Genomic DNA, 15,954 nt, shown 5'->3' with positions numbered 1-15,954 from the left:
AGAACAAGCATTACTCCCGTACATTATGAATTTTATTGTTGGGTCAAATGACTTGGTTTGGACGTTAATTGCATAAGAAAAATGGAAAAAAATGAAAACATTTATTAGTACATTTCTCTTAATTTATTTGGGAGGTCTAATTAACCTCAAGCGACAAGTTCACATAAATATATGGAAGGCTAGGTGAATTCAATAATATCAGGAATTATACCCTAATGGAAATACAGTTTTATGAATTCAAAAATTTTGACAAATCAGGGTTTGAAATTACTGATATTGTCAAGATTATCAGCTTGAACATGAGAGAAATTAGAAGTGATTTGTCTTCTCATGGCTTTCTAATAATATTATTTCATAAAAATATAAATATTTGTTAATAGATAAATTATTGTAATACTAACATTAACTGATTTGTTTTAAAGAATAACTTACAAGAAAAATAGAAGTAAAAACTCACCCCTTCCTCATCTGGTTCAAGATCAGCAAACATATGTGATGGGTTGCTAACTTTTTGAAGCAGTTCTAATGGCAGTCTTTTGGTTAGTTCTCCTTGAAAAAATGGGTGCTGAAATAAAAAGACAATCCTTATTTCATTCATATTTTCAAAAATACATGGTTCTATAAAAATTTAGTCCCAATCCAAGGCTCTGAAATAAACATTTTTCAATACTCAGTGGTTTAGGAGGAGGCATAACATTCATGATATAGGTTGATCATGAGTGCTGATGGTGGAAGAACATTTGGAAGTAGTAATTATTATATTTTTATAGCTATCTGAGTCTATAATGAAGAGCTTTGACAGAAATTTGCAAGCTTTACAAAGTAAATCCAAGACACCTGGACTTCAAATCTCTATAGAAATGGTGCCTATACTAGTTGTATGCTTGTAGTGATTATAGCCACAAGTTGAACAGTGTTGCCATAATACTAAGTTGAATTCTGAGGGCCATAATGAATGACCTCACTGCACCCTATAAGAATTCAGCCAAGTCAGACATTAGTGAAGTAATGGTAATAGATTGGGCCCATAGATTTGTCATTAACAGTTACCAAATACCAAATTGATGATCTGGGAATTCCTAAGAATGAAAACCAGGCACTTTTGTATATTACTTGAGACAAGAAAATCTCATCGTGAAAATCGCAAATCATAAATTTCCACCCAAGTGACCCATCACAAAAAATGCAAACAAATACTCTCATGATGATATTCATTTGTCAAGAGAAGATTAATTCAATTAACTACAGCCAACAATAAAAGGTTCGGTATAATCAAGTATAATTCAATAGAAAATAACCAATTTGTGCAATTAAATGAAACAACATCAGCTGTGATATTCTAAGATATTTTAGCATCAACAAATTATAGACGTAAATATATTTAAGAAGTGAATAGCAAAATTTAATTATGCCACAGAACAGTAACAACCATGAGTTACCCTAATACAAATGGATAATGTTAAAGAAACAAGCCAATTTTTTCCAAAGTTCAGCTTTTATCCATTCATGTGAAAACTATGTGGATTGTTTATCACGAAGCATGGTATTAAATATAATACATGGGATAGTAACACAGAATATAAGCAACCATTGTTTTTTTTGAAGTTCCTCATGAATTTTAACTGACTTCTTTCTTAGACAAAATCAGTAATTTAATTTGTTTAATTAACTTTATGTCATATTTAAACGACCTCTATTTACATTCCAATGCTCTCATGCATCACATATAGTCATTAGATGTCAATAGAGATCACGGGCACATATGAATAACGAGGTTAAGTGTTCCATGGAACTATATATATTCTATAGATATGCAATCACTGGATAGATCACATTTCACCTAATCTCGACTCCCTCTGGCCCCATTTAGTCCATGATTACTGTCATAATATTTAAAAGTGATGACTGAAATACAGAAAGATCACAGTATTCACAGATTGATGACTGTAGATAGGTTTATCCACAGTTTACCATGATATGAAAATAATGGAAAATTGTACTATAAGAAAATGTCTTTACTTTAATCCCAAAGTAATTCAAAATAGTGCTTAATTGGAAGTCTTAGGCAGTCCTCAAAAAATGGAATAGAGGACCATTCATGATTTCTAAATCACAGTATGTACATCTAGAATGAAAATTGAAACCACAATCTGGTTGTGGCATTTCATTAAAATTTGCTTTTCAATATTCCCCAAATGATATTGCAAATGTTTGTGCATACATTTTGAAGCCATTGATTTTTGGGATATCCATTTCTAACCAAATTTCACAATTCCCAAAACAATTGTCTTATAACTCCTATTGTTAACATGAAATAACATTGTTTAATCAAGAAATTGATACGTGCATGTCAACCTGAAACCAATTGATCTTTTCGTTTATGCTTTTAATGTATGATGCTGTTGGTAATCAAACAGAAAGCAAGGCTCTTATGACAATGAGACAGGAAAGGGCTAAAGGCAAGACCTAAGCTGGTTTTATCTATTTCCTTACAGCCTACTGCTATCAAAAAATGCAATCCTGGTAATTAAAACACTGCATTAAATTAGCTCATTTAAGCATTTTGGCCAACACTTGATAACAATTCTTACCATTTTACTAACAGCATGCTTGATTTAAGGACAGCATGTACCTTATAAAACAAGAGATTTTCATCCAATATAAAAGAAAACCCATTAACTAAGGATGAAGTTTCCACCCACATAATAACAAAATATCTCAGATACATACAATCCTGACAAGAGGAAAGCTCAAGCTAGTGGCTGATGAAATTCAGGTCCTATGCATTTTTATTAGAGGCACAAACGAGAGAATCAGACTCTGCCAACAAAAATCCTTCTCCTTTTTGAAGTATTTATTATTCCTAGTTAAATGGCTCTATGCTTTGTACAAATGTCAAGATAAATGTAAAGGTCTATATACCAATTATAATACTCCTGTCCATTAGTAATATACTAAGTGGTATACTTAATGCGGAATGACCATTCCCATTTCCTGAACTATTCAGACTGCTACGATTGCTGGCAATTATGAACATGCTAACCATATGGCAACTCCATCTTATTAACCAGTGTTTCAATGAGCAGTTTGTGCCAAACTAGTAATCATAAAACTGATTTTGGCTTTAATCAAATATAATGATAACCTTCTTTAAAAAAAAAACAATAAAATTTGGCATTGGAAACAAAATGACTTACCATTAAGAGCCTTTCAGCAGTGGGCCTTTTTTTAGGATTTTTCGTCAGTGACACTTTGACAAAATTATGAAACGTAGGACTCCTGGAATTAGAAGAGAACAAAAGAAAATGCACGTCAAATTCAAAAAATAATAACAGTTTAAACCTTAACTTAAAAAAACAGCTGCACACGGCATATTTGATCTTTGGGGAAATTGATAAAAAGGTTAAGACAGAAGGCTTTCTTTTAGATGGAAAATTGTATGACTTACAAAATAGTATAAAAAAGGAAAAAATGATGTTACCTAAGGTATTTTGATCTCTTAAGTCCAAATATTGCACGATACAAAATCCAAAAAGAAGTTCTTATCAAAACCATACCAGCTTGCTGCACTTAGCCTGCTAGCATTGATAAATCAAAATATGCCAACAATTAAACTCAGTCATATTTCGTTTATTTGGTAGCTTTCCATGAGAAATTGCACCAGTAAGCAGTTGCATAAAGCTTGCTTTGTGAAATAAACTCATCCCTAACCCATAAAATATTTTTGCCGGATAAATGTTAATTAAATAATATTGGATATAACACAAATGGATACAGCTCTTCAGTCTTGAATCACTGCACCTATTCAAATTTTTTTGATCTTACAATGGGCAATGCTTAGCCAGCTGACCAACTCAATGCCTTGCTCCTTTCTAAAGGTGAGGAGAAGAGGCCTGTGCCAATCACACATATATTCACCCTGCCTTCCAGATGCAAGCATTTTATTCTTTACCTAGCTTTTTCATTCAATGGATTGCATTCGTGAAAGAGAAGTCAAGATAAACGCTCAGTTAAAGTCTCTTTCTTGGAGTGAGGGCGGATGATATAGGGAGAACCCCTGAAGCAGGGTCAGTGGGGTGAAAGTTAGTTAACTCACAGGAAATGAGTAAACAAGGAAAACCATTTTGTGGTGCCACATGGTCATCATCTTTTCAAAGGCCTTTCAAGAGTCAACCTGTAAAAATGCTTCAAAGGACCATTAGTGGTACTTATGTGCTAATATTTGGCAAGTACCCTCTCCGGAAATTACAAAGTGAAGCAGCACTGCTATGACTTTGGCCCGTCATTAATTTGGACCCCTTTCTAACGTCTGGAATTGAATAATGTATATTCCCTCACCAAAAAACTACAAGGAAAACATTTAGAGGATATTGTGATAAGCAAAATAAATACTTTACAGTTTGAATACCTATTATTATTTGGTTTTTAGGGTATTCTGAAGGCATAACTCATCTCATAAAGAAACTCATTCTATGAAAATCAACTTCACTTGAATAAAACATCCACTTACTTTGTGGAATCCAAGTTTATTAAAAATTTGAGATGAAATACATATAGATCTTGAAGATGAGGCTGAAGAATACAAATAAATAATATGGCAATGCAGAAGAAATTAGTTTATTGAACATATTTTCAATTCAAATTTAAATGTTAAAAAATAATTTTTCTTAATTGTTACTTATGGCGAATTACGACTAATCTGCAAACTTACTTCAAGAGAAGCATGTTTTCTAACCAAGTCACCGCAATTGTGATACAATGCACCACAGCCATGATTGATGGAAATACTTGCGAGTGGAGGAAATTTTATTTTTCATTAAAGGAGGCAGCAATAATACTGAGTCATGCCAATATAGGATATATACTACATCCTCAAAAATGTGTGTGTGTGCGCTCCTTAATCAAAGGTTCCTACTTCTGAGAGGATCTTGCTGCTGTTCAAGAAACAGAACAATCAACTTGGCCTACTCCAACAAAAGTGGCAGAAGGTAGCAAAAGAAAAAATGACCAAAAATGCAATTCTAATATCTATTCCAAAAAAATCATCTCGACTGATTATTGTCAGCTTTTGCCAGAGAATAAAAGGTCACAATTCATTCTCATGGATAGGCATTTACTTTCGCATTCAGTTATTTAACTCTTTCATCAGCAATTACTACCTTTAAAGGGAAAAAATTAATTTTTGCAATTTTCAAGACGGTTTGCCTATTATTTCAATGGAAAGATAAACTATCACTTTGATTAAATTTCTCTGTAAGGAACTATCTTTTGAGATTTTTTTTCCAGTTCATTTATTTCAAAACCTGAACATTTTAAAGTGCTAAAATTTTTGGTCCCTTCAATTTCAATACAATGATGTTTTTCTTATCTCTCTCCTCCATAAAGTAGTCCTCAAGATATTTTTAGAGCAAATTAATATCTAAAAATCATTTCATACGAACCATTTGTCACGATCTTTTAATGCTGGAGGTTTGAATCCACTCTTTGACATGAGAAATAGAGCTCGCATAGGATGCAAGTCAAACATTGGAGGCTGAAGTTCAGCCAACTCAATAGCAGTGACTCCCACAGCCCAGATGTCGCACTGTTGATTGTAACCTCCCTTCCTTTCAACTGCAGCAACCTAAATACAATTAGCACGAGAACCCATGTCACTAATTTACCTCAAAATGTAGGCATACAGCAAGAGTTCACTTCACAATTCAATTACTATGTGCAATTTATTTATACAGTAAAATTGTGCAAATTAATTTATGAAATGATCAAGTAGGTCAAATGTGGACCACACATACCTCTGGGGCCATCCAATATGGAGTACCGATGAATGATTTTCGTTTGTTGATAGTGGCAGTAATTTGCGCAGATACACCAAAGTCAGCTAGCTTAACATCACCAGATTCTGTCAGTAAAATATTAGCCCCCTAAAAAGGAAATGCTGATTTAGTTTGCATCTATTTAGCAGAATCATTAGACATGATGAAAAATTGTTAAGCAGGAAAAGAAAGAGAAAACTAGGCTATACCATAGAAACTGTTGGTCAAACCAATCCACATTCCGATGGTAACTAATACAATATGGAATACAAATACACCTTAGATATATGCTTATGTTACTTCCAAACTGATTTACACTGCTTAGTGAGATGACCCAATCAAAATGTTTAATCAGTACCATATATTTGCTTTATGAGGAAAATCAAAGCGCATACATCTTTCTTCATCAAAAGTGCCTACTATACAATAATCAGCTTCATAGTTACAGTTAGTCACAGAAATATGTTATTAGCTGTAGTGTATATATTTTTTGTGATAAACAATCGTATTGCAAATATATTTTGCTTCAAAATTGCGGTTTTACCATCATATTTAGTGATTGACAAACTTATTTTTCTCCTTAAAGAGCGAGTTCTTAGTGCCACCATTCATATCAACCCTACACCCAAACATTTACCTGCATATATCTCCATTTGCTTCAAATTTATTTTCTAATACTAAAACTATCTAATGACAATTCGAGCCATGAAAATATCAGCTACCTTATTACTGCTTCCCAACATATTACCATCACCCATCACTCCCTTGGTATGATGTATTTTCCAAGGATGATTCGTTCCCCCCCTTCTATTTGAATGTTCTCTACAACTAATTTAAATAGGAGGGTTCCCACCTCTCCTCCTGTACGAAGAAGCAATGATTTTAGACAGATAAATATGATCCTAAAAGGATTTGAATAATCTGAAAATAATCACGTAAGCCTAAAATATAATTAATTGGGATTTTCAAAACACATTTTGAAGGGTTTAAAAACAAATTAAAGGCACTTCCCATTTATATTCAGAGTATCAAATGTGAGTTTCATATAGATCAACAGCATTGCAGCAACCAAGTTTCAGAAGATTAAGTTGATGACACACAACAGAAGTTGATGGAACTGTTTTGAGAAGACCAAATCAGGGGAATATGATCAAAATTAAATAAGTGAGAAGATTAGGTAATGCTTAATCAAAGCAAGAGGACAGCAAATGTGTTTTTGTTTAACATTAAAAAACCTTTATTTTAAGGCAAAAAAAAAGAGAACACAACAAAGTAAGGATGGTTAAGGTTTCCCAAGGAGCATATTATTCCACATCAAAAAGCCAACTAGTATGTCATATTTATGACTTCTGAATCCAGAAATGCAGTTGCTATAAAACTGGCTTTGAGGATTTTGCTAAATCATGATATAGAGAAGTATGTTATCACAATGGGTGGAAAGCACACTGTGGTCAGGATTGGACCAGAAAAAGAAACTGATTATTCGATGGAGGAATATCTGAACTATTATTGTAATACAGTTATCATATTTGATAGGAGAGTAATTTGAAAAGGCTATTCTCGGAGAGATGACACCACATACTATGGTCATTTTCAGTTAGCAGATTTTCTTCAAGGAACACACATGAAGTTCTTGCCAGGCCCATTTCCTAGTCTATGTTTAATATTAATTTGAATCAATTAAGTTGAGAGATTTAATAAAAAATGGACGAAAGAGAATTTTGTGCATTGACCAGACATAATTCAAATCACCTCTGGAGACTTAAGAGAAAACTGGCAACAATAATAGTTAACCTTCACCTTCCATTAGAATGGTTATTAATTTGCTTCAAGATTTTCGGTAGCTATGAGCAATGTTGAACATTCTGGATGCCCTGTTGAGGTCACTAATCCAGAAATAATTAATAAAATCCATGATATGTTGACAGATGACGTAAGAGAAAACATGAGTGAGATTGCAAATGCAGTAGGCATCTCAAGTGATTGGGTGCATTATACATTTTGCAACACATTTATACATGAGAAAGCTCTTTGGACTATGAGTGCCGCGATTGATCACAGTTAACCAAAATGGAAATCATGTGACATGTTCTGCAACCAGCATGCAGCGGTTTCAGCAAAATCTGCAGGACTTAAGGTACTGTTTCATCACTGTGGGTAAACATCAACACATGTCTGAAACAAATGAACATTCCAAGCTATAGGCAACCAATGCGGAGACAGCACCATAGGAGAAGGGGACATTCAGCTGGGAAGGTTATGACGACTGTACAATTTGTGATTTAGAAGGAATAATTTTCAATGACTAATTGAAAAAGAGTCAATCTATTGCAGCTACATAAATGTATTGCCATCAAGACAATTTGAAAATTTAAATGCAAGAAAATAACCAAGATTGACACAACAACATTTAATTTAAACAAGAATTAATTACAAAGCTAGAACGACAGAATTACTTGGATGGGATCACCAATCTGGAGTATCATTGGAAGAAATGAATAAGCCTAAAAGGAGACTGCGACAAAAAAATAAAAATGATTTATCCCAAAAAATAAAGTAATTTAAATTTTTGCAGAGACTTTTCAAACCACCCTAGTAAGAACAGGAAAGGTGTAATGAATTAGAAAAGTCAAACAGAGATGCAACACCTGCTTGACTTAAGCCTACCTGAATTTAGTTGCATATTTCAATTGGACATATTTAAGGCTTAAGTTTCATAAATATGTCAATTAAACAATTACCTGTCACGTTCACTGCTTATCGCACAATTTAATCAACTTCACCATGACCTGCAACTAAGTCTGGCAAGTCACCCTATTGGTGTTGAAACCATTGTTGGTGGCTAATAAAAAGTATTATGGAAAAGTACAAATTCATCAAAACCGGAATCATCCATTCAAAGAGTAAGATGGGAAACTTATGCCTTAAGCCACTCCATAATGCGCAGAGTGTGTCCAAGTGCCAGTGGAAAAGAATAGATTTTAAAGGCTTAGAGTGAGGATATGTTCAAGTGTTGCAATCATCTCTATTCATAAAAAAAAGTCTCATAACCTAAGCACCGGATCTTTCAACTCATGTGCAAGAGAGTATATGCCATAAAGTGCAAACACGGAAAATGCTAAAAAAGGGGCCAAACTGGAAGACTATTTGATGCAGAATTAAGAAATGCCCAAGGGCCTCATAAAAGGAAGTCTCACCTCTCAGCAAATGTCAAAACTTAAGTCAATACAAGTATGTCAAATTGTGTTTAACCAGACAAAAAAAATCACAATTTTCAGAGCCTCACAAGAGAATCAGTAAAAGTAAGGATGAATCTGAAAAACATCAACCATGATGACGGATACATGCTTACTTTGACGTGGAAAAGGGTCATTTGACCTCACCAAAGAACAAACAGCCATTCAGAGCATACCATGGCAGCTAGTAAATCCCATATATCACGGCTGAATTGCAATGTAAATCATTACAGCCTAAATATACATCCAGGAGTGAGGGCAAAACTATTGCCCACAAAGCCAAACTAGGCAATGGAAATTCCCAGAAACACCATTGAACCTTCAGTTAACTACATTGCTCAAATTTCTTCTGCCAGAATAACCAGGTGTGCGTACACAGAATTCGAATTTACAGGTTATGAAGGCTTTCAAAAAGACAGTAGCGTAAAGCACCCACAATTAATGCAAGTCATATTATAGATTACAATGTTAAAAAACCCCACCAATGCAGGACAATGTCACCCTTGTAATACAAGATTTGTGCTTGACATTAAATGTATTTTAAATTTCTTTATTGTATTAAGCCCTGTTCATGTGCTTTCAAAATTGAATTTATTATTTACAAAAAAATGTGTGAATGTCTGGTCACACGCCCTTAATATAGTCAGCCCCTCTAATCCTGTGCATTTGTCCTCGAATGAACAAGTTAATAACTCAATATAATAAAATCTACAAAAATGGTGCCAGCACTTCATACAAGCATGAAAATATTACATGAAATATCAAATGGACTAGAAAGCACATTTTAATTACTCTCAATGCTTCCATTCAATGAGTCACAATCATTCCGTCAAAAGTTTCAAAAGCTATGAATACAAACAAAAATATCAATGACTATGAATACCTAACAATAAACGATTGTTGAATCAACACTGTAAAAATATATGATTCATTGGTAAGAGATTTCAAATTAACAATGGCCTTGCAACAGTAATTAATGAGGGATATAATTGTAGACTGATGTGAATCTGACATTATTAACTAATATGAATACCAGTCCAAATGCTAGGAAAGAATTGTTTCCGTCAAATATCTAAATGCATACATTGGGCACACACTAAACAGAATCCCATGAGAACCAGATGGCATCATTCCATCATCCTATTAATAATGCCCTCCATCATACTAATAATGTGCCTGTTACTAATTAATTTCTAACCAGACTTACAACAAATTTGACATATAAGTGAGGTTTTCATTATTTGTCAATTCACCATTTCAGGTAACTAGGTTTTGGATGTGGATAAACTGAACTCATCCTCATCTAACAAAGTAGGTTCCTTTGATATGTTGTAAATAATAGTGGATATAAAATAATGAAGGACTTAAGCAAATCAACTATGCCAATTAATCATCATGGAGTAAAAATTCAGAATTTCTTCAGTGACTTTCAGTAAAGTTAACGGAAAATATTTACTAAATTTCAAGTTATAATATCTCAAATTATTTCATTACATAACTCAAATTCTGCAATGATGAGATAGGATCTTACTCACAACTCCTGATCAATCCATCAGAGCACTGCTTGCAAGCATTTCGATTTAACCATTAACTTTTATCTTAAATAGTTAATTCGCCTGAACTGATCAATCAATAGTAATGCATACCTGTACATGAATTCCCTTCATGCAGTTCACAATTATAGTAGACATATAGTTGTATTTAACTTCACATATTTTACTCCCTTTCATTAACTCCTGCCACAATGCTTGATCCCTGGACACTTCTGCCTCTGACACACTCATACATTGTTTAATATATGCTACTCTGTTTTGGAGACAATATTCACACCACAGGTCTCTTCCACCTCATTCAACACATTTACGTTTCTCACATACATGAATCAGTTGCCCTATTCCACTTTTGTCTATAAAACCAACAAAACAAAACAAACAAAACAAATGTAGCACCCTTCTTTCATTCTTATAAATCAGGTGCATACATTCCAGATACTTTTACGACTCAATGACTTATTAAGTATCCTAGATTTACAGCATGAATCCTACATATAAGCTCTTCCAGAAACACACAAATATCAGCTAAATACAGTCATATGGAAAGGATTGTACGTATGAAATGCCATTTTTTGCTGACTTAAACAATTGTTTGTATATACATTCATATATGTATATACAAACGATATACAATGAATGTATATACATATTCATGTATATACATTCATTGTACATATATACAAACAATTGTTTGTATATACATTCCATGCATAGAAAATACAATCAGGAAGAATGCTTGCTTCATGGGTAAGAAGAATTGTGTTATGCAAAGAAGCTATCACAAGGAGGGAACTGGTTAGAGGAATATTGTGAAATGATGTTTAGAAAAGGCTCTTTTAACTTTGATATGGAATGTAGTTTTGTACAGGGCATAAAAATGGTAATTTTAGCAGGATAATTGGCACAGATTGGAGGTTTTTGAAATGTGGGTGTGGAGAGGTGAGGAGGAGAGAAAGGAAAGCAAACACCCTCTGTTTGCTTTAGAAAGGAAAACAAAAACTAAGTTTTTGTTTTCCTTTCTAAAACAAACGATGTTTTTGTTTTCCTTTCTCTCCACTGTGATAAAGGGGAAGATGTTGGGCTAGCCCAACATCCTCCCTTTAACCAGGGTCTTCAAAACTCCATTCCCTTTCAATATGCTCTACATCTATTTTCTCACTGTTTTTAAATTTTCGTTAAATAGCAGTGGTCACCCTCAGTTACTCCTTTCTCTTTTGTAAGCTTATCTAACTAACATAATTCTTCATTGAATGCCTTTACTACCTGACCCACCTCCTCCTAAAATACTCTCTGAATGTGTTAACTGATCAACCCACAGCGGTTTATGCATTCCAAACTTAATGATTTAATGAGTCTTCCAATTTATCATAATCTTTATTTTTCCTCCATAATTCTCGTTCCAACCCTCTCACAATGATTCTGCAAGGCACTCACCCATAATTGCATGTCTTGCATTGCATCAACACTCGCTCACCTATGACACTTGTACTGTTCTACTACTGAATACAATTCAGAAAGTTATCATAAAAATACACTAGATTTAGAACTCAGGCAATGAGTATCAACATAGCCTCTTGCCAGAGGTATATTTCAAATCTGCCCTAAAACTTATCACACAATTATGACATTTTCTGAAGAAGTTAATACATCTACTTCAATGTTAGCTAAAACCACTGCTTAACACATAGCTTTGTCACATTCTTCAGCTTCACATACTCAACTTACACACTTGACACAAAAAATACACATTAATTACACTCGCATTAATTACTAATATCCTCGATTCTATAAAAGGTTTAGCCTGCATTATTTATTCACTCTTCTATTATACACTCATACCACTGCTTTCTCATAGTATCCCTAGCCCCACACTCTCCTCAAGATTATTTTTGACACCAAGTCTCTCCTTCTCTCCATTCATCATAGTTCATTCATAATTCTTCACAATCAAATCTCAGGAGTAATTGCTCTCTTTTCCAATCACCCATGACAAGTTTTTGGAAGCAAACAATGATAACCTTTATCACAAGTCTCTTGCCTCAAGCCTCTTCCTCGGTCTTTGCTCCTACTACCTCTCATTAGTTTTAATCGTCAATGTGGTAATAATTTTAAAAATTTTATCATCAACATTCTGATGATTCAAACAATGAAAATGAACGGCAGAAATGCCATCCACAAAGGAAATGAAAACGCGAGCAACTGTTTGGAAAAAATACTGCTCAACTATGTCAAGGAAAACTAATACACAACTACCACAGTCGCCAGATGATGGCCCCTATAAGACTGAAATACCAGTATGCATATGAGAATAGCAAAATCTATGTACTATAAGGATGCTCTATTAACATCTACCACCAAAGAGTCGAGTGGGTCTTGAAATATGGCAACTTCGCGTCCCAAGGGCGTTTGTGTACAATTTGGTGTAATTATTACAAGTTTCTTTAACATCTTTCTTGTTTAGTTACAAATATGCTTAAAAAAACACAAAGTTATATAATCGATACCCATACGCAAATGCATTATGTACACGTTAACTTTATGCGCATGCAAAACAACTTTAGTCGAGTGTTTACACTAACCAGTTTGAATATTCCCAAAAAATTAAATAGAAAAATGTTTGACTGCAATGAAAAGACTAATACTCTATCTACCAATTGGTGTAATGATAAAATTACGGGGAAAAGCAAATAACAACATAAGATAGTCGAAAGATACATAAAAACTGTCGACCATGAAATTGCCTACGCCCGAAGAATATGATACGTCAGCCATGTGTCATTTTACGCATACTATATAAATTATAACCTTTTCCGGACAATTTAATATATTTTCAAGCATGGACCATGCTTGAAGGACCACAATTTCAGTTTAAATCACGTGTTACAACCTAAAACATTATAAGCGCTAGTCACTGGATGACTTGCTGCGCACGTTGACTTGATGTCATACATACGTATTCGGATGGAAAATGAAGAACAATTTGTACTTACAATTATGTTAAAGCCAAATTCCAAGTGTATAGATCACATATCGCGAAGGTTTCAATGATAAAATCAGGTAAACAGCACTTCAAGTAACATTTAAAACAAACACATTGGACAAGTCTCGACCGAGAACTAAATATCACTCTTACCTTAATATCCCTGTGCATTTTTCCCTTGCCATGAAGGTAAGCTAATCCATATAATGTTTCACGACACATATAGGCAATTTGAGGTTCGGTCAGCGGCCCTGTAACTGTAAAAGTATGTGTCATTTGTGTAGGTATTAACTACAAAGACAGAAATAATTAAGATACGTACTGTGGTATATATCCTGCAATGAACCTCCTCCACAATATTCCATACAAATCCACAATTTGTCACGACGTAAATAACTTCCATAATATGCTATTATATTCGGGTGTCGACAATCTTTCATCATTAAAATTTCTTGCTGGATAATAGCAAAATCGTCACCTAAAACACAAAATATTGACTCTTTCAAGTGTACAACAGTATATTTTCAGAAAAGGCATTCACGACGAGAAAATCAATTTCTAAACCTCGATGAAATAATGTGCATTACCTGGTTCTAGCTTAATAACTTTGATTGCAGCTAGATCATTATTAGATATCCTTTTCGCCTGTTAAGATATAATGTTATTAGCCATCTGATTGAGGACATAAACTTTTACCCAGAAGCTATACAACGTATTCAACAAACCTTGTAGACATCACCGTAGGTTCCACTCCCAATCCTCTGGATTAATTCATATTCATCCTGAGGATTTCTCCGGCTTATATCAGAAGATAGCATACCCGTTCCATGAGCCATTACATTCGTAATTTTATTGTAACAATTTCTATAGACACATAACTACATTACTGTTGATCACGTACTTCACCTGCCAATATCGCTCAAGTCAGTTTTCCGATTTTCGCATGTTATTGAAGTTTCAACTATCGAATGAGTTCACTATCGAAGTCGAATAACTTGATTCCGAATCGGTTAGTCGACAACATTACACTTAGTTTACAAAAATACCGTATATGAGCGCAAAGTACATTTGGACCCGTTCGTTGTGTTTTTTAAAATAGTGCTTGCTTTAAAATATAAATGTTAGTACTGGGTTATTTTAAAATATATGATATGGAAATCATCCATTTTCGTCAAGATTGGGGAAAAATAGTTGACCTGCTCTCAAATAAAACCTATTCGTTAATAAAATAATCAAAACCAAAAAAGCTGCATTTCATTGAATATAAACGTTTGTGCCAGCTATAAATGAAAGGAGGAGTAATTACTGTGGGAAAATGCATACTTAAGGATATACTACCGCATGATAATTGGTCCTTTTCCTCATGGCTCATAGGTATACACTTTAGATAATGCATTTTGCATACAAAAGGAAAAATTAACTTTTATTAGTAAATATATTAGAAAATAACCAGTTTGTATAAGAGATTCAAACACTAATAAACTGCAAATTGACACTGGAATAGTATTCTCTACGGAAATACAAAATATTAATGCATTAAGGTTGTTCATGTGATGAATAATATGAGTAAATTTAAACAAAAGTTTCTGGCGTCACTTGGTGGAAAATCTTCATATTGAAATGCAGGAACTTGGCTGTTCCATATATTTTTTTTATTTGCTGCCTAGGTTTCATTATGGTATAACATCATCAAGTGATGATGTTATACCATAATGAAACCTAGGTAGTAAATTAAAAAAATTCTATGAGAAATTTGATTAATTTGTATGCATTCTAATTGCTTTTATCGTTATAAGCTTTAATTGCATTGGTAACTAATTTTTTACGTTTAGGACTCATTTTTATACATGCGTTATGATGAAAAATCCAGAAACAGGAATAATATTTTTTATTGGATTGAAACAGATGCTTCGAGGAATCTTTCTCCCAAAGTTTCTTAAGTAAAGATGTACCTTACTTTCGGAAGAAATGAAGCCTAGATTGAAATTATAGTTTTAAAATCGCGTTTACATCGTGATATATTATTGCGAAAAGAAAAAAATACTAATCGCGAAGGAAAGGAAATTTTTTATCGGTCGGCTTCCTCCGATGAAACGACGTTGTTAACGAAGCAAAAAACTGAAAAAGTACATAGAACAAAAATAAGTCTATATTGGGCAATTTGAACTGTAAACCAGTTCAGGCTGCACAATATAGGCTAAACTACCCCCTTATTCTGTAAAATTGGCAATCTTATCACATAGACGTATGCCATTGTTTCTGGACCGTGTAAAATGTGACCTAGGTTATATAACTGTAAGCTCTACCTCACGGGCATTGATATAACCATTCATGAGCTGTTCTTTGCCTCCCAATATTATGCGCACATTTCC

General features: G+C 33.7%; 1 protein-coding gene across 5 annotated transcripts in view; it reads right to left on the bottom strand.

Annotated features, from left to right (window-relative positions):
• The window catches only part of hppy (MAP4K3-like protein hppy), a 63,570-nt gene extending 49,065 nt beyond the window's left edge, over positions 1 to 14,505 (bottom strand). For all 5 annotated transcript variants that reach the window (XM_071593684.1, XM_071593689.1, XM_071593687.1 and 2 more), the window contains exons 1-8: positions 14,308 to 14,505; positions 14,170 to 14,227; positions 13,905 to 14,060; positions 13,736 to 13,839; positions 5,793 to 5,921; positions 5,442 to 5,623; positions 3,198 to 3,279; positions 458 to 565 (exon numbers count right to left, since the gene is read on the bottom strand). In XM_071593684.1, coding sequence (XP_071449785.1) covers positions 458 to 565; positions 3,198 to 3,279; positions 5,442 to 5,623; positions 5,793 to 5,921; positions 13,736 to 13,839; positions 13,905 to 14,060; positions 14,170 to 14,227; positions 14,308 to 14,418 — 930 coding nt within the window. In that variant the 5' untranslated portion in view covers positions 14,419 to 14,505. The remainder of the gene's footprint in view (positions 1 to 457; positions 566 to 3,197; positions 3,280 to 5,441; positions 5,624 to 5,792; positions 5,922 to 13,735; positions 13,840 to 13,904; positions 14,061 to 14,169; positions 14,228 to 14,307) is intronic.
• Between the last annotated feature and the right edge of the window lie 1,449 nt (positions 14,506 to 15,954).

Source organism: Hetaerina americana, unplaced genomic scaffold (genome assembly GCF_022747635.1).
Source record: "Hetaerina americana unplaced genomic scaffold, ioHetAmer1.1.p SCAF_6, whole genome shotgun sequence".
NCBI classification, from domain to species: domain Eukaryota; kingdom Metazoa; phylum Arthropoda; class Insecta; order Odonata; family Calopterygidae; genus Hetaerina; species Hetaerina americana.
This window is presented reverse-complemented; position numbering and strand designations above follow the sequence as displayed.